The sequence below is a fragment of the Equus przewalskii genome, chromosome 26, assembly GCF_037783145.1.
Source record: "Equus przewalskii isolate Varuska chromosome 26, EquPr2, whole genome shotgun sequence".
NCBI classification, from domain to species: domain Eukaryota; kingdom Metazoa; phylum Chordata; class Mammalia; order Perissodactyla; family Equidae; genus Equus; species Equus przewalskii.
Window position 1 is genome coordinate 33,743,620 of NC_091856.1, and position 22,237 is coordinate 33,765,856.

At 59.8% G+C, this 22,237-nt stretch overlaps 1 protein-coding gene and 1 long non-coding RNA gene across 2 annotated transcripts; both read right to left on the bottom strand.

Annotated features, from left to right (window-relative positions):
• Nucleotides 1-295: 295 nt before the first annotated feature.
• FAM78A (family with sequence similarity 78 member A) lies at nt 296-17,990 on the bottom strand. Its single transcript, XM_070595252.1, has 3 exons — nt 17,856-17,990; nt 16,202-17,264; nt 296-3,483 (listed from the first exon to the last, which is right to left on the bottom strand). Exons 2-3 carry the CDS (start codon nt 16,522-16,524, stop codon nt 2,955-2,957), a joined length of 852 nt encoding a protein of 283 aa, XP_070451353.1. The 5' UTR covers nt 16,525-17,264; nt 17,856-17,990; the 3' UTR covers nt 296-2,954.
• A 728-nt stretch (nt 17,991-18,718) lies between these two features.
• Nucleotides 18,719-21,471, bottom strand: LOC139079607 (uncharacterized). The gene is made up of 3 exons (XR_011533354.1): nt 21,359-21,471; nt 20,402-21,273; nt 18,719-20,148 (listed from the first exon to the last, which is right to left on the bottom strand). It is a non-coding gene; the product is annotated as an uncharacterized lncRNA (long non-coding RNA).
• Between the last annotated feature and the right edge of the window lie 766 nt (nt 21,472-22,237).

The following is a 22,237-nucleotide window of genomic DNA, read 5'->3' on the forward strand; positions in this document are numbered from 1 at the left end:
ACTAATCCCCCTTGTCATATGGGTTTTGACTGTTTGCCAAAAAGCCACGCTGCCCCCCATGTCCGGGCTCCTCCTCCACACACGGCAGCAGCCAAGGGTCCTTGCAGTGGGCACTAAGGTCCCAGGGCTGTGGCCAGCCTCCTCCCGGGCTCTTCCTAGGCCCTTAGCCCCAGAACCTCCAGGCTCCAGCCGAATACCCACCCCTCAAATACGTTCACTCCTGTGGCCAGAAATACAGAGCTGTCGACCCCAAAATGAAGTGCCACTTCAGAAACATCCAGATCCTAGCCAGGCCTACTTTAAAATTACTTTTTATTTCTCTTTGTGAATATTTGTTTTAAAAAAAGGTTCATTTTACATTTTCTTCAAGAGTCTTGTGCCTCCTGGTAAATGCATTGGTTTGTTTTCACAGTACTCTCCACGACCACGAAGGTCCTTATTGCTGGAGGAGTGTGTCCACGCCAGGGAAGGGGGACACCAGAGGGATCGGGGTCCCAGGCGAGATGCCTGGGGTCTGTGCTCCTGACACAAGGGAGGAGGCCGAGGGACCAGACCCAAGCTAGGCCGAGCATCCTTGGCTGGGCCTGCAGCCTCTCCAGGGCCTCCCCAGCCCTGTCTCCAGAAAGGCCGGGGTGGCGGGACAGAGAGAAAGGGGCAAGGAGGTAGGCGGGTAGGAGGAGCCAGGGAGCACGGGGAGCTGGGGCCCAGGCATGCGGTGGGCCGGGCAAGGCAGCCAGAGCAGCATCGCTCCCCTCCAAGTGCACGGCACTGTGCCCCTGCCATGCGGGCTCGCTCACTCAGGAAGTGTGGGTCTTGGGGACTCTGCCCCAAGACAGCTCAGTTCACCCCTCCCTGTTCTTTCCTGTGCCCACCCCCTACCCCAGTAAGAACCCCTGAGCAGTGACCCAGCCCCAAACCACAACTCCGGCTTCCTGACCCCTCGTGCAGGGCCCTTTCTCCTTTTTAGTGCAAGAAAGACCTGAGTGCAGAGAAGGACCATTCCTCAGGAGGCCAGGTCCTGTCCCCGGAAGCTGGACACTGTCACCCTGCTCCCTCCCAGGCCCGCCCCCAGAGGTTGGGGCAGGGACACACCACTCCCCTCACTTGGCCTCTCTGGGTGGCAGGGTGTCTGTACACACCACGGGGAACCGGCAGCTTCCAGGGGGTTCCTGGGCCTGACAGCGGTGTTCCCCAAGCACCACGCCAGCGGCCGGCAAGGCAAAGCTGCTTCCAGTCCAGTCATTCCAGGACAGCTGCGCGCCTCCTGTCGGGAGCCGGGCTCGGAGCGGCACTGGACGTTAAGCACCCCTGAATAAATACAGTGTCATGTGGATGAAGGACTAGAGCGAGGCTTAGGTGACCCCAGCCCTCCCACGTTGTCACGGGGACTCCTATCAGTGGCTCATCTACAGCAGAAATGGATTATTTTTCTTTTCTGACAGTTTTCTGTGCTTGATGATGATTCGTTTGAATGCGGGGCCTGGGTGATATAGCTGTGGGTTTGGCAAGCCTGGAGGAAGGGGGCTCCAGTGGGTGCCCCCCACAGCTCAGGCGAGCAGCCTTCAGGGCAGACATTGCTAAGAAAGCTCGGCGACGCTGGGGACCAATTCGAGGGCTCCAGGAGCCGAGGGAGGGTGGCCCTTGAGGACCAGCCATGCTGCCAGACCAGCCTCCAGGGTGGCTCCGATGCCTGCCATCCATGGGCCCACTGATGCCCCAGCCCTGGGCCCTGGTTGACTCACTTGAGGATAAGCAGCAGGGGAGAGCCTGCCCTCTGCCCCCCCAGGCTCCCCAGATCCAGGAACGCCTGTCCGTGGGGGCCCCCTTCACAGCTCCCCCTCCTCCAGCACTGTGAGCCCATCTGAAGCCCCCAGAGCACCTGGGAGCATGTCCCCTGAGAAGGAGCCAGGAAGGAAGTGCATGCCTTTCTTACCTTTGAACCAAAACTGGGTCAAGGTGGCTGCGTGTCTGGGACCAGTGTGGGTGGACAAGGAAAAGCCGCGCACTGAGCTGTGCGGGCAGACCCACCTGCGGATGGGTGCTGAGGACTGAGGCAGAAAGTTCCCTGGGCTCAACCTCCACCTCACAGGCCCCTCCCTCTCTCCTGGGCCCACCCAAGGCAAGTGAAGGCTGCGAGAGAGGAGAGAAGCGGCCACAGAGCTCACGGCCCTGCCTTCTCTGCAGGGGCGGGGATTCTGCCTGGGCTGAGAGAAGGGGCTCTTGAGGCAGAGTCTGTGGTTCCGTTTCTGCTGAAATAAGGAGTAAGCAGCTGGTTTTAGGTCTAAATCTGTACCCCTGCCCCACTCCCAAGACACCGGGGAGAAGGGGCTCCAAGGCACCTTCCTCTCACCCCTGACCCAGCCCCCTCCCTCACCTCCAGCGGAGATGAAAAGTCCAGTAGAAAAGAGATCCTGCTTTCTTTGTCTGCTGTGGGTTTTTTTCCTTTAAATTCAGCTTAAGGCAAAAGTTTGGCAAAGCAAGTCTGCATAAGGCCGCATAACAGAGGGCGAGAGGGAGCTGCCGCGGGGCAGCCCGACACTGTCACAAACCAGCGACGACGGCGCTTGGACCAGCCTCAGCGTCAGCTCCTCCTTCCCCCCTCCCTTGAACCTCCTAGAGAGGCGTTTAAAAAAAAAGAACTGAAAAAGCAGTTGTTTCGGGGAGTCTGTTGCAAGAGAATGGCTGAAAGTGTGAGAAAGGAGAGGGAGGGAGACCCAAGGTGACACTGAAGGGCGCACGTGGGGCTGGTCTGTCCCGGCTGGGTCTCCCCCTCCCCGCCAAGAAGCAGGGTCCTCGGAGGGGCGGGGAGGCCCTCCCGGGGGGCATTCGCACAGTGAGGGCTGCCCGCTGGAGCAGGTAGAGTGGTTGTGTTTCGCTGAATGACTGAGAGTCCGCGTGGGTTTTGTTGGAGCAGAATTATTATTTGAGTCTAACCTAGCGGGGCGCCCTGGCCGTCACCAGTGCTTGGGCGGGATCACCACCAGCGGCAGCCCGTACTTGGGCCGCCACATGAGGACCTGAGCGTCGTTGGCGTTGGGCTTGACCAGGGCGTTGGGCGGGATCGGCTCGTTCTTGCTCAGGATTTTGGGCTGGTCCTGGGTGACGGGCTCCCGCAGCCTGGCACGCTGGCCCAGGGGCCGCGTCGGGTTCACCTCGATGCTAAGCTGCATGTGCCAGTGCAGCGTGTGCAGAACGATCATGTCGTTTGTCGTGGTGTTGCTGGCCACCAGCCACGTGGTGAAGCTCTGGTTCCGGTAGATGTTGGTCAGTCTGGCCACGTTGCTTTCGCTGACGGGCACGGCCCACGTGACGCTGGGGTAAAAGTTGTCGTTCATACTGATGATGAACTTGGAGTCTCTCTTGGTGGGGCCCATGACGGTGCACGTCTCCGTGGTGTTGCCGTACCAGGGGTAGTTCACCCCGTCTGAGTCGCTGATGGCCTCAATCTTGCCTTCCTGGAGGTCGGGGAGCTCCCAGCTGGACCTGAGGACCGGAAGGATAGTTTACTCCGTCAGCCACCCACAAGGCTTTTCTGTGTCCCTTGTGTCCATAAGACTTAACCTCCAGGGCGACCAGACAGTAAACAGACACCCAACATCATGTCAGGTGAACTGGGGCTCCCCCAGACATAGCCCCCGTCAGAAACCACATCCTGTTTTCTCGCCTCATCTCAATTCAGTCTCCCCCCTGAAACCGTGGTAGACGGGGCTGCATCCCAGCTGGGTGCCCATGAGCAGATGTGTCACATGGAGGGGGCTGGTGGTGGTAAACAGTAATGGGGAGCCCTGACATGTGCTGCGTCCCCTACCCCGTGTGGCCCAGCAGCTGGCAGGAGAGCCACACGCAGCCCTCTGACCTTGGGGCTGAGGTGGGGCAACTCTTCCGGGCCACACAGCTCATCAGGGTGGGTCTGGATGGGCACTCAGGTCAGCCCAGCCTCTCTGGCCCACATGCCCCCCTCACCACCGGGTGGCAATGAGTTGCTTTCTCTCACTTCAGGGGCTGACGGGAGGCTTGAGGGCCCAGAGGGTGTGGGGTCAGCACATCTGAGAATGATTCCCAGCCCCTCCATTGACCAGCATGTGGCCTGGGGCAGATGCCTGCCCTCTCTGAGCTTCAGTGTCCTTGCCCACGAAAGGCAGGGCTCCAGCCTCTCCCTCCCCGCCCTGGGGCAAGGGGAGTAGGAGCCAGGGTCCTCTGCCCCGGGTCTGGCCCCTCACCACCCCATGTCTCCTTCACCACCTGGGGGCCTGGCTCCCTAGACGGCCACCTGGGGCCACAGCCAGGACCAGGGGGGCTTCCAGGCATGAGATGCCCTTTCCTCCCCTCCGCCCACCCTCCCCCATTCTTTCTGCTCGTGCCCGCCTAGAAGAGGAAGCAGGCGGAATTACTCCTGCCTGGCTGACCCCTGTCTTTGAAGCAGTGGAACCAAGAAGCCTAACCAGCCCCATCTCAAAACCCCACGTTCAGGCCCAGCCCCGGGGCCAGCTGTGCAATGCCTGCAGGGCTGTCCTGCGAGCCCGCACTTCGCTTTCCCCTGCTGGAGGCCCAGCAGGCTCAGCCTTCCAGGGGCAGGAGCAGGTGACCAGGCTGTCCAGAGCTCGGACTCGGGGACCCACCGGCAGTGCTGCGAGTCTCAGCCACCCCCTCACTGGCATGAGACCCTGGGCAAGGTCCCAGCCCTCCCTGGACCCCAGGCTCATCATATACCTCTCTCGAGGGGTTACGGGAGGATGCAGGCAGGAACGTGAGAGCCAGGAAGGGCACAAAGCAGATGCCAGTAACCACTAGCTGCCATCACCGGTGCCATCACTATTGATGCTGTAATAATAACTCTCAGACAGAAGAGGACACAGTCCGTCCCAGGTTACTCTGAGGACACACTCTCCCGTGTGGCGAGGGACACAGCAGCGCCTGGGCAGCCCTTAGAGGCTCATCGACAATCATGTCCACCCGCCTGGACGGAGAAAGCAAGTGAAGCTGGGGTGGGGGCTTTTCCCAAGGTGACTCGGCCAAGGAGCGGAGCCTGGGCCCCAGGTGGCCTGACTTTATCCAGCACTGATTCCACCTGGGCACCTGATACCGAAGCTCAGGACACTCGGCACCCAGAATTCTGCACACCTGCGCACGCCCGCGGTGGGGGGGGGGCCAGGATATACTGCTTTACAAAATGCGTTCCTGTTCATAGCAGCGGTATTCACGATGGCCAAAAGGCGGAAGCAGCCCGAGAGTCCGTGGACAAGTGACTGGAGAAACAAAATGTGGTACATCCGCATGGAGCATGATTGCCTTAAAAAGGAAGGAAATTCTGGCACTCGAGACACCGTGGCTGAACCACGAGGACACTACGATAAGTGAAATAAGCCAGATCCACAAGGAGAAATACTGGATGATTCCACTTAGAGGGTCCCTGGAGAAGTCAAGTTCATGGAGACAGAAAGTGGGATGGTGGGGGCCAGGGGCTGGGGGGGGAGCGAGTGTTTAATGCGGATGAAACCTCAGTTGGGGAAGATGAGAAGGTTCTGGGGACAGATGCACAGCAGTGTGAATGTACTTAATGCCACTGAACTTAAAAATGGTTAAAACGGTAAATTTTACGTGTATCTCATCACAATAAAAAAAGGCATTCCTCTACTGCAATGCATGGTTTAAGGTCAGCCGTCAGCAAAATTGGGGCCACTATAAGAGGAATGCTTCGGAACGTGCTGTTGCTAATTTTTCTATTTATTGCGTTTCTGTTTTCTGTTTATTGCATTGAAAAGGTCACAAAATAGGGCAACACCTGCCTAGCAGGCCACCTCCTGCCCCGGGGCCCCGAGCTGGTCAGATTCCGGGAGAACTGGGGCAGCAGCCCCCACGACCTCGCGTTTCTCAAGTGCCCAGGAGTCCCTGAGACCGCGGGGCCCTTCCAGACCCACCCGGCCACGGGGTGGGTAACGGTCTGAGCCTGCTGATTCGGCTCCCCGCATGGGGGGCGCCACGGACCGGAGAAGGGGTCAGGGGCCCTGTCCTGAATTTCTGAGAAGCCGGGGCCTTGGCCCCTCCTGTCCTCAGCCGCCTGTTTCAGGAGGCACCCCCCACCCCCCATCCTCTCGCACTGGTTACACTTGCTTGCAAAAGTTTTTTTTTTAAGGCAGAAAGCAGACTTGCAAGAGGAACTTTGCTCCTCCTTGGCCCCCTCTCACTTCCTGAGAGCTGGCTCGTTCTGGGAGGGGGCTTGGCACCTGAATGGCCTCTCTCTCTCGGCCTCTGACCCCCAGCTTCCGTCCCTTTCCTCCCCCAGCCCCCAAACGCGCGAGCCCTGGCTCAGTCACAGACAGGTGACGATCCTCATGAGCTGGCAGACGGCCGTGTCTCATGTAGGGTATTACTCAGAACCAGGGCCAAGGGCGTCTGTTTTCAAACCATCACAGGCCAGCACAGGCTGGCTCTGGCCCCCGCGGTCCCTCTCCCAGAAGAGGAGGTGGGAGGGCGAGTGGCTGAGGGCACAGCCTCTGGGGGACACAGCCCAGCCCTGAATCTCGTCTCAGTCTGGCCACTAACTCCAATTAGGTTACAAATCTCTGTGCCTCCATCTTCTCATCAGTTAACTGTGACCAATCCTACCCACCTTTAAGCAGGGTTTTTGTGGCGATTAAATGCGTCAATACAGCTATTCCTCGACTTTGATGGGGTCACGTCCCGGTAAACCCATACTAAGTGGAAAACATCCTAAATCGAAAATGCATTTAATCCGCCTCACCTCCCAAACATCCTCGCTCAGCCTCGCCTCCCTTAAACGTGCTCAGAACACTCACATGAGCCCACAGCTGGGCAAAATCACCTGCACGAAGCCTGTTTGTGCCACAGTGGTGACCGTCTCTTGTAACTACTGAATGCTGTGCTGAAAGTGACGAGCAGAAGGCTGTGTGGGTGCAGAGTGTGGGGGCGTGTGTCGGCCGTTCACCCTCGGGATCGCCAGGCCGACCTGGCGCTGCAGCCGCTGCTGCCCAGCATCACGAGGGGGTCGGGCCGCATCGCGCGGCCGGGGACAAGCTCCATTCAGAATTCCAAGTGGGGTTTCCACTTATGCGTGCGGCTTTCGCACCATCGTAAAGTCGGAAAATCGTAAGTCAAACCGTCATAAGTTGGGGACCATCTGTGTATCCGACCTGGTACACAGGACGTGGAAACTTCCAGACACCATTCGAGGGAGGTGTCAGCAGTGTGAGGTGCGCCTCGAACGCTAACGGATTTGCCAGCCCCATCTGACCCGAGCCTTTTTGACTCATGCAGCTTTCACACGATACACACTCTGAACGGGACGGACTCGCCCCACTTGCCGCCTCCTCCAGTATCTCCCGTTTGCTCGCAGTGACCTGGGGCTCCCAGGCGGTCCCTCAGCTCTCTGCTCGGGGCTCGAGGGGAGAGCCAGGACTGAGCCTTCTCCCTCTTTGCACGGCGGGGACAATCCTGGCTCTGATGTGCTGCCCACCAAAAGGTGTCCGCAAGGTGCCCAGCACCATGCCTGCACACAAGTGCTCAACCGCCCGGTCTATGCGGAGTGCGGGATCTTGTGAATAAGTGCAAACACGCCTGTTTGCACCCTGAGTTCACAGACCCTGATCCCGCCTGCCCCCAGTCACCTTCTCTCCAGACCCCAGGGTGCGCTGTGTCCATCCTCACATTGGTCTCCCTCGTGTCCTCGCCCTGTGTCTGCCCCCTGGTCTTCAGGGTAAGACCAGCTACGCAGTCTGTGGGACCCAGTGCAGTGAAACCTGAGGCCTCTCGTTCAAGACTTAAGAATTTCAACGTGGCGACAGCAGAGCCTTGAACCACGTGAGGGGCCTGTCTGAGAGCAGGCCCCAGTGTGACCGCACAGTCCAAACGCCCAGGGAGTCGCCCCACTTCCATGGGCCACCTGTCACACCCCTGCCCTTGTCCTTCTAGTGGGGGGAACCCAAAGGACAGCAAAGTCCAGGCTTGAAGCTGGACCTCAGAATGCTTTCTTGGGCCCCCTCACATCATGTCTGAAATGGACTCCTCAGCCTTCCTCAGTGGCCCTGTTCTTACTGCAGTCCCCATCCATCGTCCACTCAACAGGTGTTTGCAGAGCACCTGCCATTAACACTGGCCACAAAGCTGTGAAAGAGATGGACAGAGGTACTGCCCTGGTCAGCAGAGATGGCAGAGGGCCCTGTGTCCTCCAGGCACCCAGCACCATCCCTGACTCCCCCTCTCACCTCAAGACTGTCCCCCCTTCTTTGCTTTCCTCCTGGCCAGAACCCCTCACCTCTCCCAGGTCTCCCAGCCTCCACTCCTGCCTCCTGCAATGTTCTCCTCCCAGAAGCCTGAGTGGTATTTTAAAAAACACAAATCTGATTATGCTGTTCCTCCCTCCAATTCTGTTAAACCTGCCATGACTCCCCAGGGCACTTAAAGCCGGATGCAGATGAAGCCAGGACCCTGCCTGCACACACACACGCCCTCCCCAGGCTCCAGGCCCATCAGCCATTCTCAGTTCCTCTAACAGGCCGTGCTCCTCCCGTCTCAGGGCCTTCTGCCAGGAGCAGTCCCCCTCCCCCTGTCCTAGCCCGTGGTCCTCACGGCTCAGCTCTGGAGCCCCCAGGGAAGCTGCCCTGACCCGTCACACAAGGCCAGGTGCTCCCCGTGTTCGATGCCACCCAGTCCTTGTCCTGCTGCTTCCTGGCACACGCCCAGGGGTGATTAAATAATCCTGCCATCATTTGCTGACGATCTCGAAAGGGCAGGGGCCAGACCTGCAGGATTCACCCCGGTGCCTGGCCTAGAATCAGGCACGATAAACGGTGGTGGCCTGGATCAGCGACTGTGGGCACTGCCAGTCTCCCCTCGGGGCCTGAGCCTCACACGGGGTCTGAGGAATGAGTTCCAGGCGCCCAAAGCCACCTCTGCTCACGTGCGCTCTCACCTGGAGCAGCGGCAGCTGGAACAGCCACTCCCAGCTGGGGTCGTCCCCACAGCAACGCCGGCAACAGCAGTCACGTTCCCTGAGCACACTGGACATGCCAGGCACCATCGGTCCGTCCATCTGCCCAGGGCTCTCCTCAGCTACCCGGGGTCCGGGGTCCGGGGCCCGGGGGCACGTGTTACAGAGGGCACTTGGAGACCACAGAGGCCTGGCCCAAGGTCACACGACGGGAAGCCACTGGGCCAGGACCTGTGGCCTAAGTGAGCTCTTAATACTGGCCCCCAAGAGACCCTCACCCAACACACACACGCACGTATACACATACACACACACATATACATGTATATGCACACACACAGGTTCTTATCCACCAGCCTCCAACAAACCCTCACCCAACCCACACACACACACACAGGCATATACACATACCCCCGCATACACGTATACACACATGCGCATACACAACACACACACATGCACACATACACACATACCCCCATATACACACACATGCACACAGGCTCCAAGCAGCACAACTGACAGAGAGTGGGAGTGGGATGGGGTTCCAGGAAGGCCTCCCCTGGAGGTCGGAGAAGGGGTTGAGGCTGCCCTGAGGGGCACCCACGGGGGTTGGGGAGGGTCGCCCTGTGGCTCCAGGCCCAGCCACCAGCCAGGAGCTGGCCCAGCGTGGAGGCCCCACGGTGGAGGGTGAAGGACCCAGGGACGCTCAGAGCTCTGGAATGTGCCCGGGAGGGGAGGGGTGGGACCTGCCCCTTCTGTGACCTGGACACCCCCCGGGAGACACCCTTCTCGCCACTTCAGGAAGAGCCCTGGTCCGTGCTGGGCAGGGGTGGCGAGGCTGGGCCCGGGCTCCCTCCCGGAGGGGTGAGAGTCGGCGCTCTGGCTGCACTGGAGTCCTGGACCCCAGAGCCGACGGCCCCCGTCACCTGGTCTCAGAACAAAGTTCCTAAACTGAAGTCTCTGTCTTCGTTGGGTCCTGTCTACACAGCTGCTATATTATTATTCACTTCATTTTATTCCTTAAAATTAATCACTTTTTTCAAACCTCTACTGTGTTTAGTTTTTCCTAAGAAACACCTTTGAAATAACAAGTTGGAAGTACTAGGTATACAAACTTTTTTCTAATATGCTTTAGAATAAATATGTTGCTTTAAATTAAAATTACCCTTAAGCTGAAATGAATTCACCTAAATATTATTTCGTGTCCCACAAGTGGCGCCCTCAGGCCCTCGGAGAAACACATTTACAGACCAGAATTTGAGGCTCGAGGGCAAGAGGGCTGGGGCCGGGGCTCCTCTGCCCGGCGCTGGTCCCAAGGTCCCAAGGAATTCTCTCACCTGGGCCCCAAGCTCCCAGATTTTACCGTTTTGTACAATTTGCAAGAAGTTTAAATTCTGTAAAATTTTGCAATTTTACAGAAACTGAAGCCCAAGTGCCCCCTCCCAAACCAGACTAGGATCCTGGTTTCCTGACCCCGCCCGGTGCGGCCGCCCACCAGGCCAGCCCCTGCCCATCAGATGGGTCAGCAGGTGCGCTCTCTCAAGGGACAGGCTGGAGGTGCCCCTCCCTGCCAGCTGCTGCCGCTGTTCCCCCAGACAACACACCCACTCCTTCCGGGGCCGGTGGTGCCCCCCACTGCTGCTTCCTCCTCACCCAGCCCACAGCCCTGGGGCCTAACACCCGGGCAAGGGGCTGACAGTGCCTGGCTAATTTTAGTTTTTAGTTATAAAAGCTGTGCTTTCTGTTGTTGTTTTTTTTTTTTTTTTTCAAAAAAAGGAAGCCATGGAGAAGTATAAAGTGAGAAACGAAAACCGTCTCTTCTGTGCCTCCCCCTACCTCGCCGAGGGACTCACCACATTACACTTTGGTAAACATCCTTCTAGACCTTTCTCTCTGCACGTACACAGACGGCGTGTTCCCATTTTCAGTGTTTTCAACAAAAATGGGTTCCTACCCTACATATTTTACAACTTGTTTTGAAAGTAACATCTCTGATCGTGTTACCAGGTGGGAGCATCTCCGGCTCGAGGCACGGGCTGGCTCGAGAAACGGGCTGGAGCAGCCGCACGTGTTCTGCGCTGTTGACCGCGGTTCACCCCCGCTCCCCCGCCCCCAGCAGGCGGGCACCTGAGCTGTGCTTGGCTCTTCGCACTTATGAGCGGGGCAGAGTGACTGTCCTCACGCACGTACCCTCCCGTCCTGCTGCTTCTGGGCACGTGCGTGTCAACTCACTGATTCAGCAGATTCCCTTTTGTGTGCCTACTGTGTGCCAGGCCCCGGGCCGGTGCCAAGTCTCTAAGAGGGACTCTCAGGTAGAATGATGGAGGGGAAGGGCGCCTGTATTTGTAACAGAGCCGAACTCGCCTTCCAGAAGCTGCTTAAATCGTACCCCTGCCAACAGCATGTGAGGCTGTCCACGTCCCCCCTCCCCAACACTGGGCATTACTGATCTTTCTCATTTTTACACAGAGCCGATCAGCCAAAATACAAGCATCTCCGTTTAACTCGTTATTTCCCGGATGGCCACAGCTGTCGGTGCCACCTCGCACGTCTCCTCGAGCAGCCAGCTTTTGTTTCTGGCACTGGGAAGGTGAGGGTTGGGACGATGACTTGGCCGGGGCTGGTCCAGGGGGAGTTCTTTGGGGCCGGGCAGCCCCCCCGCCAACTTCCTCCCACCCCAAAGCCTGGAAACAAGGACTTCCCTCTCCCACCCACGCTGCCCTCCCCTCCGCCAGAGCCCAGCAGATGGGGGAGGACGCCTTCCGGTCCAGAGAGGAAGCATCGTCCTCAATTGTTCTGCGTAGGGCCCTCGGCTCAGGCCCGGCTGCAGGAAGAGGCCACGTGGTCCCCAGGGCCGCTCCTCCCTGCCCGTCCCCAGACCCGCTGAAGCAGAGCAAGCTTCCTTGGGCAGGTGGCTTCAGTCCCTGAGGAGGTTTCCTCCTCATAAAGTGAGGACCTCGTGAGGTCCCAGGGAGACGGGCAGTGGAGAACGGACAGGGAGCCGGGGAGCTCAGGAGCACCCGCACAGCCCCAGTGTGTCTTGGCCGGGGCCTCAGCTTCCCCACCCCTGCCAGCCCCTTCCCGCCAGCCTCGTAATCCTGCGACAGACGTCACCGCGCGTTCTGGCTGGAACCCTCCCTGGGCTCACGGCCCATGGCTCTCGTGCTGTCGGCGGGCAAGTGCAAGGCGACCCAGGAGGACACCTCCAGTACAGCGGTCTTCATGCGGGGCCGCTGCCGGCCTTGCGGAATTACTAACGGAACGGGCAGTAGTTACGACATTGCCAGCTACCCGATATCGAGGGCACAGGAGGCACCGGGCGCTGCATTATCTCATTTAATCCTCACAACCACCCTGGGAGGGCAGGGCTGTGCTCCCCACTGCAGAGATGGGAACAGTGAGACCCAGAAAGGCTAAGAGACTGGATCGGCCCCAGGTCGCAGCACTAGGGTGTGGCGGAGCCGGTGTCCACACCCTGCTGGACAGGGTGCAGGGAGATGGCGCCATCCACCCAGAGACCCTCTCTCCCAGGCTGCTGTCCTCCTGACCCCCAAATCTCCCCTTGGTGGAACCCTGAGCCAGAAACTGGCCTTGGCCGTGGGCCAGGCTCCCTGGGGGCTCCAGAGAAGGGCAACCCAGGGACGATGTGAAGCGGCTCCCACACAGGCGAGAAATTGGGACTTGTCACTTAGCAGACTGTGCCAGCTGACAGGTGGCGGTTGAGGGATTGCGGGGGACGGGGCTGTGGAGGCAGGTGTCTCCAACAGTTTCGGGGGGGATGGCTCTTAAGGCAATGTGGGTTGGGCCCAAAACCATATAGAATCCTCTTGAGCTGGCACCGAGAAGCTCGGCATTTTCCAGCTCTCGCCTGAGAAAGGCGGGGGTTCCTGGAGTGGCGTGTTATTGCTCCACTTCAAATATTTCAAAGCCAGAATGTCATTCTAGAAAGTTCTGGATTAGAGATTAATTCCAAGCGGGGATAATGTTTGGGGGTATTACGGGTTTCAGTTGAGTATTTGGAATTAATATTTTTAATACAAGCCCGTTTGGAAAGAAAGGAAGCCCTGACCTAACTTTGTCACCTGGCTGTCCCCCTCCCCTGGCCACTAAAGCCCAGTGTGTGGGTTTCCTTTTAATGATTCGAATTGTCTGGGTCCAGTCCAGTGGTTCTCAACCAGGGGTGACTTGGCACCCCTCGCAGGGACATCGGGCAAGGACTGGGGACATTTGTGGTTGTCACAACAGAGTGGGGGCTACTGCATTGAGCGAGGAGAGACCAGGGATGCCGCCAACATCCTACAATGCACAGGAGCCTACAGCCCCCCCGTCGGGGCGAAGCTGGGGGACAGTTCTGGGCAGCTTGAGGTCTCTGGTCAGTCCCACCAGCCCACTCCCCACCTTCTTTCATGTCATGGGGCTTAAAAATATGAAAAAGGGGAGTTTAGGGTAGGGAGGATGGAAAGAGCCTTTTCCCTCACATCTAAATGCTTCCATTTACATTCACGAAGGAGCAGCCGTCCGGGCTTTCTCTCAAGGGGCACGGCTGAGCACAGAGCCCTCCCTGCAGGCCGGAGGAGCCGTGCTAGTCGCTAAGTCAGTTTCTCAACACGATTTGTTGATTAACAAGAAGTCAAGCAGCTTCCAGCTCAACGTTTCAGCCACAGGGCTGTCACCTCCACCTGTCCTCTCACCGCATCCTCACAGCAGCCTACGGGGAGTTCCATCCTTATCCCCGTTGACAGATGACAAAAGCGAACCTCCGAGGGGTGACTTGCCAAGGCCCCAGAGCCACCGCTGGCTGGGCATTCTGACCCCGGGACCTGAGCCCATTGACGACGACCCCACACTGCCCCTCCCAGGGGGCCTCAAACTCTGCCCTTTGTCTGGGGCGGGTCCTGTCCCAGCTGGGATTACGGACCCAGTGGACACAGGAGAATGAGCCGTGCGGGACACAGAGGGCCCCACCCTGAAAGAGGTTCCCCAGGAGGGGGGAAGTGAATGAGCAGCACGGAAAACGGCCTTCAACCCTTGAAAACTCAAATCATTTAGGACTTACACAATTTAAAATTTTTAAAAGTCAAGGAGCGGGCCCCATGTAAAAGAGGAAGACCTGGGCTGGGGAGAAAATTCAATACAAGGAGTAATTTACATCTGTCCCAATTCTGTAGTTTCAGCCACAATTCTCAACTCATTACAGAGACCATCACTCACTCCCCATCTGAGGGTCACAGTCACGGAAACAACGTTAAGGTGATAGCTGCTTGCATTGAGCATTTACCGTGGGCCAACTGCTGGCAAATGCCATCTCTGTAATTCTTGCAGTAAGCCATGGGGCAAGGACTATGACTGGCCCTAATTTGCAGATGAGGAGACCGACGGTCAGAGTGGCTAAGGTCACACCCTGGAAAGCAGCAGTGGCTGGACTCCTGCCCAGGTCTGCTTGACCACAGTCTAGATGTGCACTGGGTTCCTCGAACCAGGAACCAAGGACTGGCACAGAAAGAGAAAGGTCAGCTGGGGTCTCTGACTCAGGCCCGCCTCCAACAATAGTGCCTGAACGTTCTCAGAGCCTTAAGGGAGCACAAGGCCTTGAAGACTCTGCAGAGCCCTGTGTACAGATGGGGAAGCTGAGGCCCCGAGCCAGGCCTGTTCCCTCCTGCCTGCACAGCACGACCACCGCATCAGAACTCGGTCCCTTTCATTCTCCCCAACTTCCTTGCCCCTGGCGCTCGTGTCTTTCCAAGTTCAGAAGGACCTTCTGTTTCCTACCCACCTAGGGAAGAAAACAGGCTTAGCCTAAAAGCCCTAGAGAAACCCACGTGTCTTGCCAGTCATCTCGGATGCCTTGCAAAGCTCGAGAAGGTTTCGGGCTTAAGGCTTCTTAGGAAAGGTCCACACCAAATAACTACGAATCACGTTTCCCTTCTTGGAATGGAAATTCAGCCTGCGGCCTGGATTAATAGCCCCACGTTTGAGAATTAAAGGGCTTGAGCACAGAAATCAGGTTGACGGAAGGGAGCCGACCAGTGTCCAGACAGGCCCCACGTGCACCTCTCTGGGCCCATCCGGGTTAGCTGTAAGTTTTACCAGGATCCTCCTGTTTCCCTTCTGACTTTAGAGTCGTTCAGTGGAGACGCCACGAGATTTGGTGTCCCGCCACCATCCATCTCCTCACCACTTCTCTAATTTCAGGTGGCCTGGGATGTTCTAAAATTGGTGAAAAGTCCCACCTCCTTCTGGGGACATTCCCCTCCCTGTCCCACACTCGTAGACCCCGCAAGTGACGCTGCACATGGTGGACACTGAGAGACGGCCTCGGGGACAGTGTCCACGGCCAGTCACGGGGCCCGGGGGGTGCTGCTCTCAGGGCCTGCCTCGCTCTCTCAGAAGGGTCTCATGCTCGGACGCAGTTATGTTCATCGCCCCATCTCAGGGTGGCCCTTCCAGTGAAGGCCCTCTCCCTTCTGTCCACGCTGCTTTCCACACATGGGATGACCATCTCAGGGATCAGGGAACACGCTGGAAAAGAAGACCCAGGATCCCCGTGTCCCTTACCGAGACCTACGTTATCCTGGGAACATTCTGGAGACCAGGCTGGAGAGCAGAGGCCAGCGGGCTCCTCTCAGCTGTTAGGGCCCCACCGGAGCCTCCTGGACACTGACACTTGCTGTCTACATAGAGTGGCCTTCTGCCCCAGAGAAAAAACTGTACACGGAAAAGCAAACCTAGCCGTGCTCCCAAACAAAACACTGTTCGGAACAGCAAAGCGTTCCCCCAAGGAGAGACACACTCAGGCCCCACGCAAAGCACCATACGAATTACGCCGGAGGCTGCCGGGGCTGTGTTCCCCTTCCCTGAGGATCCACCACGTGTGCTCACGGAGGCCCAGGCCTGGGGGGCCCAGCCGGGCCGCTCTGGTGACCCAGGATGGCACACTTGCTTTGACAAAGAGGCACCCAGTGGACAGTTCCTCTGCTTTCTCGGCATCTTACAGGGAAGGACACAGGAAGCCCAGGGGCCAGGGAGAGTGGCAGGGAAGGCCCTAGAACTGGGACCCCAATCTGAACCAATAGGCAAACCCTCTAGGAGGTTACCCGGCCAAAGAAGACTCAGAGGCCACTTCCATACACCCATAAAGCTTCCCTCTGGCCCTGGGGAGGCCCCTCTCTAACCCCCCCAACCTCCAGCCCCAGGCCTCCAAGCTCCCCACCTCCAGCAGCCCCCCAGAGCTTGCCCCGGAGCAGTACTCACATGCCCTGGTCCCCATACTGGTTGTAGAACTCCATATGACTGCACGCCTGGATCCAGCCGACCACCCAGGTCTCCTTCTTGGGGATCGGGGGCAAGACCACCTGAGCCGAGGCGCGGAAGTGGGGTGTCCGGTAGCGCAGCACCACGCTGGAGGACTCGTCGATGCTGGTGGGGATGGGGTCAATGGACGCCTTCACGTCCATCACCGTGATACCTTCCCGGAAGACTCTGCCTTTGCCCCCGATGCTCTGAATACAGCCCATGGCACACAGTACCGCTCTGATCTCCAGAGAAGGCCAGCAGTCCCAGAGAAAACTGGGCATTGAAAGGATGGAGGCCGCGGGACCCAGTGCAGACAGGACCGCTCTGCAATCTCAAAGCTCAAGACCGATATCCATAGGATAGAAAATTCAGCGAGCAGAGCGGCCGTGCATATCACGACCTCGGCCTGTTTATAAATAAGGATTTTGCTGCATTTCAAGAGCCCTGGGTTCTCTCTTCTGCTGCTGGCAGTGGACAAAAATCACCGATATTCTTTGGGTTAAAAAGAAAAGTTCGGAGGTTAATGGATAATCATGTTGCTGGACATCCAGCCCCTCCGTGCCTCACACGCGGGGAACGCGGTTCCGAGACGCTCCCTGAAGTCTTCGGGTGTCGGCGGCGCAGGGCGGCAGACACATAAGTGAGGGAGGCTCCGTCCCCTGCGCGGTGCCGCCCCGCTCGCCGCAGAAGACCGACTTCCTGCCCCTCTGCCTTCCGCACGCGCTCGGGACACGCGCACCGGCCGCTGCCCGTCCGGGCGAATCAATGGAAGAGCAGTTTCTGTTCGAGCGCGGAGGTCCCGGCGCCCTGGGGGGCGAGCGCCGACCCGCGGCTTCCAGGAGGCGAGCGCCGGGCTCGGGCCGCCCGCTGTGTCCCCGAGGCGCGCGGCGCAGCGCGGGTCCCCGTCGGCGTCCACTCGCGGGCGCGGGCTAACGCCCCCACGTGGACGCGCCGCGTCCCCTCGCCGCTGTCGCTGTCGCCGCCCGCCGCCGCGCGGGGCCCCGGAGCGGCCGCCGAGGACCTGGTGGGAGGTGGAAGAGACAGAGCGTCAAGGCCCGCCGCAAAGTTGAGCCGAACTTTGCTGCGGGGGGCGCGCGGGGCGGCGACGCGTGTGCGCCCAGCGCGGGCTGCGGAGCTGACGGCGCAGCTCTGGGCCGTCTCCCCGGAGGCGGCGGGTCCCCCCGCCCGCCCCGTCAGTGGCGGCCGCACGACCGCGCGCACCAGCGAATAATCGCCGCCCGTGACATCTCCGCTGACACCCTCCCGGCCCTGGGGCGGGGTGGGGGGGCGACCGGCTGGCACTGCAGTGGGCCACGTGGACTTGCCGGCCCTAGCACTGCCCCCACCGCCTCACCGCCGGCGCCGGCGCCCCTTCCCCAGCCGGGTCCCTCCGGCCCCCTGGGGGCGCAGTGCCACCCCGCAGGCCGGTGTGATCGGGCTCGCGCCCGTTCCGGGGCCGGGATCCCCCGACCCCAGCCCCGCCGCGTCGGGCGCCTCGGTCCCCCCTCCGCCAGTCCCTAGCGGCCCCCAGGTCCCCGCGCGTCGGGCGCGCTCGCCGCGGCCGGGCAACTTTGGCGCGCACGCCCCCACCCGGGCGGCGCCACCGACTCACCTGCCCCTCGGGCCGCTCTGCGTGCCCCGGCCGCCGCCCTCCGGACGTCCCTGACCCTGCCGCGGGCACGTCCTCGGGGCGCCCCCACTCCCTTCCCCGGGTAGTGTCCTTTGGCTCTACAAGGGTCTGAGGCCGGCGCGGGCGCCCCCAGCCCCCACCTCCTCCTAGCTCAGGACTGCTGGGGGGTGGCTGGGGGCGAAGGGGTGAGGCTCGGGGCTCTCTCGCCCCCACCCCGCGCGTCTCCTTTATTTTATGATCATTGTGATCGTGCTGTCGCCCTCAGCCCCGCCGCCGCGCCGCAGCCGCCTGGCGCGCCCCGCGCCTCCTCGCTCTGCTGCGGCATCGGAAAGGCAACCAGGTCAAACTTTGCAGAAACTCAGCCCCTGCGCCGGCCTGGCCCCGCGTCCGCCCGCAGCCGCCAGCCGGAGCGCAGCGCGCAGGGACCGCCGCCCGCTCGCCGGCCCCGCGGGGCTGCAGGTCTGCAGGCGGCGGCGGCGGGCGGGCGGGCGCCGCCTCCTCCTCGCAGCCGGCCCTGCTCTCCACCCTCGCTCCCCGCACACAGCCCGCCCTCCCCCTGGTAATCCTCTCCCCCTCTCCCCCCTCTCTGTCCCCTCTCTCTGCAGCTGCTGGGGAGCTGAGCCTCTCCTTGCACAAACGACATTTCCTTTGTAGCTAGCCTCGGGAATTCTGGGTAGTGTAGTTCGGCTTCTGTCTCGGGTCCAGGTGGGCTGCTCCTCGTGCCCTTTGAACTCAGCAGGCTTTCCCGAGCTCAGAGCACGCTCTGCCATGGTACTTCTGTCCGCGGTGGGGTGGTGGCTTGGTGGAAACAGGGCAGGGGCGCTGGGAGGTACCAGGACTGGGAAGGTGGGGGTGGGGGAGAGAAGTTTGGGGGGACAGGTCCCTGTGTTGCTCCCTCCGAACTGGGCCTCTGGGTACCCCGATAAGTGGTCAGGCCTGTTGGGCCCCGAATGTGACCAGCGAGATACAAGCTCATCGTTTCATCCACCATCAGCCACCTTGTGTAGGAGGTCTGTTATGTGTATTTCACAGAGCAGGAATCCAAAGCTGGGAGACTCAAAGACTTGCCCCAAGGCCCCAGCCTGGCAGGTGTCGCAGCTGAGACTGGGACCCTGGTGGTCTGAGTTCAGAGATTCAAAAGGGGTTTGACCCTGACTGCAGGGTGATGGCTGGGAACCTCTCTAAGCAGCCAGTGGCCCCACCCCCACCTTGCAACTACACCCCAGGGAAAGCCTGAGTGGTTTGTGACATGAGAAAACCTGGCAGCCACAGGACAGCCATGCCCTCCCTCCTTAACTCTGACTTCCAAAGGTGCCCACAGCCCCGCACAGGACAGGTGGTTCTGGCCACCCCCAAGCCAGAGCATCCTGTGAGCCAGTGAGGACAAGGGCTGGAGGGGGAGGGACTGGCCACTTGGAGGTCTCTGAGCGATGATCAGCCTGGCCAAGTGAGCCATCTCATACCAGCATCAGCTCAGGCCACAGGCAGGAAGTGGTCACTGCCTTGTCCCCAGCCACAGCCCTGCCCTCACCCCGCTCGCTGCCATGGCCCTGCACCCAGCCTAGCAAGGACTCGTCCCTTTCGAGTCCAGCTAGTAGGCAGCTTATTTCTAGTCCCACTGACTGAGACCAAGGCGGGGTGGCCCCCATGACCTGTTTACTGCCCCATGGTACAACCCTAGACAGCACAGGTCTCCTACCCACCCCATGTGAATTTCCATTTCCAGGAAGAAGGCTTCCCTGGCCTCTTAACCCACTGTAGCCTCTCCCTGGCGTGAACTCATGGCCCCCCCAAAGTATTGTGCCCTCCTGGGATTCACTATGGCCTTCCACACCTCCTTTGCCATCAGGTAATTATTAGGCTATTCAGTTTATATATAGGTAAGATATTAACTTTTAGGGTATCCATCTCATCTCCCAACCCCTGTCACCTCCACTGCCTGGAACAGAGCAGACCCCATTGACCAGGATGCTCCTGAAGGGCAGGGATGCCATCCTGGCAACAAGGATGTGGGTGTGCCACAAACATGTGCCAAGCTGCACATCTTTCTCATTTGATGTGAAAAGAACAGGAGCCAGGGCCCTAACCTGCCTCACTCAGTGGCCAAGTTGCTGGGGATGGATCGCCTCCGTGTCCGTTGGAAGTGATGTTACTCGCCTCAGCCCTGGGCTTTGCCTGGGTTTGTGACAGTAATGCTGAAGCACCTGCTGTGTGTCTGGCGCTGCCTGAGCGAACGCTGTCTCCTTTACCCTTCACCTTGACCGCGGGAGGTGGGCTGTACAGAGAGACCCAGGGGTCAGGGAGAGAGAGGGGTGGGAGAGATCAGGCAAACCCAAAGCCCACACTCGGCTCCTCCTCCAGGCCGCCACCCTGGCTAGCTGGGCCAGCCCCTCAGAGCCGGGACGGACCTGACACTAGAAAGCCCTGTCTCTGGTAAGTCCTAGCAGAAGCTGTGCTCAGGTGCCTGCAGGGTGGGAAGACGCCCCTCCCTAACCTCAGCCCCAGAGCTGCCTCCCCTTCTGCCTCACCCCTCTCCAGTGTTTTGTCTCGGGCTAGTTGGAGGGCTGGTCTGCAGGAGGAGGCCCAGGCAGCGTCCGTGGGCCTGCTTGCCGGCCCCTGAGCTGGGAACTGGCTCCCCCAGGGCCAGCCCTGACCGATGGAGGGTCTGCTTGGGCTCGGCTCACGCGTGCATTCCGTCCCAGCTCCTGATGAGTCTTCAGGGCTCTGGCTGCCTGCCCAGCTCTCAGGCCCCTCTGTCCTCCTGCCTCCCCACGCAGCCCTTCTTCCTGCTCAGCATTTTCTGGAGCCCTGTGGGTGTTGGGCACAGACCCACAGCTGTCTCAGCATATGTAGAAGGCCCACGATGCGTCCACATGAGTGTGAAGTGCTGGCATCTGCCAAACAGAGGAAAGGGGCGGCTGTTTGACATGCCCAACACCACAGGGACACACACTGCCCCCCAGACCCCTCCCCTCCCCCAGAACTCGGTCTCCGCAGACTCCTCTGCTGTGACGTCACCAGTGACGGGGACAGTGGAAGGGTCAGCCCCAACCCCCGCCTGGAGACGGTGAATCCTCAGTATGACAACTTGGAAGCTCAAAGTGTTGTCAGTGGGAGAACAAGGTCCCTCAACTCCCCGCACATGGCCCAGAGAGGTCCTGAAAACACAGACACACAACAAATCAGAGTAGAAACAACATGACCCCATGCACCAGGGTTTTAACACGCAGCCCCAAACGAGTCGAGAGCCCTCCCAGGTCTGCGGAAAGAGCGGATGCAGCTTCTCCTCACTGAGCATCCCTGTGAGGCAGGGCCTTCGCACACGTCATCTTCTCGGCCCTCCACAGTGACCCCTGTGCTGGATCCTATGACGACCCCATTCTACAGATGACACTGAGGCCTGGGGAAGAGGGAGCGTGGGTTGAACCCGGCAGCCTGGCTCTGAGCCCCGGAGGCTGGTGGTTTGTGGCAGCAAGTGCTCTCACCAGCATTCCCTGCAGTTGAAGGGACCTTGTTTTCAGAGGCCAGTGGAGACAGTATTCAGGCTTCTTCCCCCTCATGGACCAACCTGCATCTCAAGGCTGCAGCTGGTCCTCCAAGAGCTCTCGGCCTCCACGGGTGTGTTTATCATGAGACCGCAAAGGCATTTCACCGAAGGGAGAAGCCTTGTTCTGCAGATGGAAATGTTAATGCTGGAATTCTGTTGCCCCGGGAGACGGGGTTCTCTCCGAAACTGTTTGGGACCAGACTGGAAGCCAATGGGTGAGGCTTGGAATGTCCACCTGGGAGTTGGGTGGGCAGGGCCGGAGGGCTAGGCGGTGGCTTGGGGGTGGGGGCGGGGGGCGGGCAGCAAGAGGCAAGGAGGCTGCAGGGCCCCCCTGGCGTCACTGATGCGCCTCGCTTCTGCAGGGAGCAGGCTCAGCCCGGCCAGGTTAGCGCAGACGGGACCTTGGAGAGGGCTGGCCCCACAGCCTCCCCTGCAGATGGGGAACACAGGCCTAGCGAGGTCATCCAAGGAGGACTCTGGGACTGGCACCCAGGTCTCATAACCCCCAGATGAGTGACGACGTCACTCTCCATTGAGGGGTAGTGGCCTGTTGTTGGGAATGGCTGTGTGGCTCAGGGCACTGGGGCGGCCACAAATCTGGAAGCTCAGGTCTTCTTGTGACCCTGGCCACAGGGTCAGAACCATGTTTCTCCCAGGCTGTGCAGGGCTTGGGACTTCTCAGCTGGCCTCCCCATCACCCACACATGCATGTGTTCCTTCCCCAGTATTGACTGGGCAGCTGTGCTGGGCTGAGTACTCAGGAAACACTGGAGAATGCAGCCAGGGCTGCGACAGACAGGTGTGGTCCCTGCAGCCC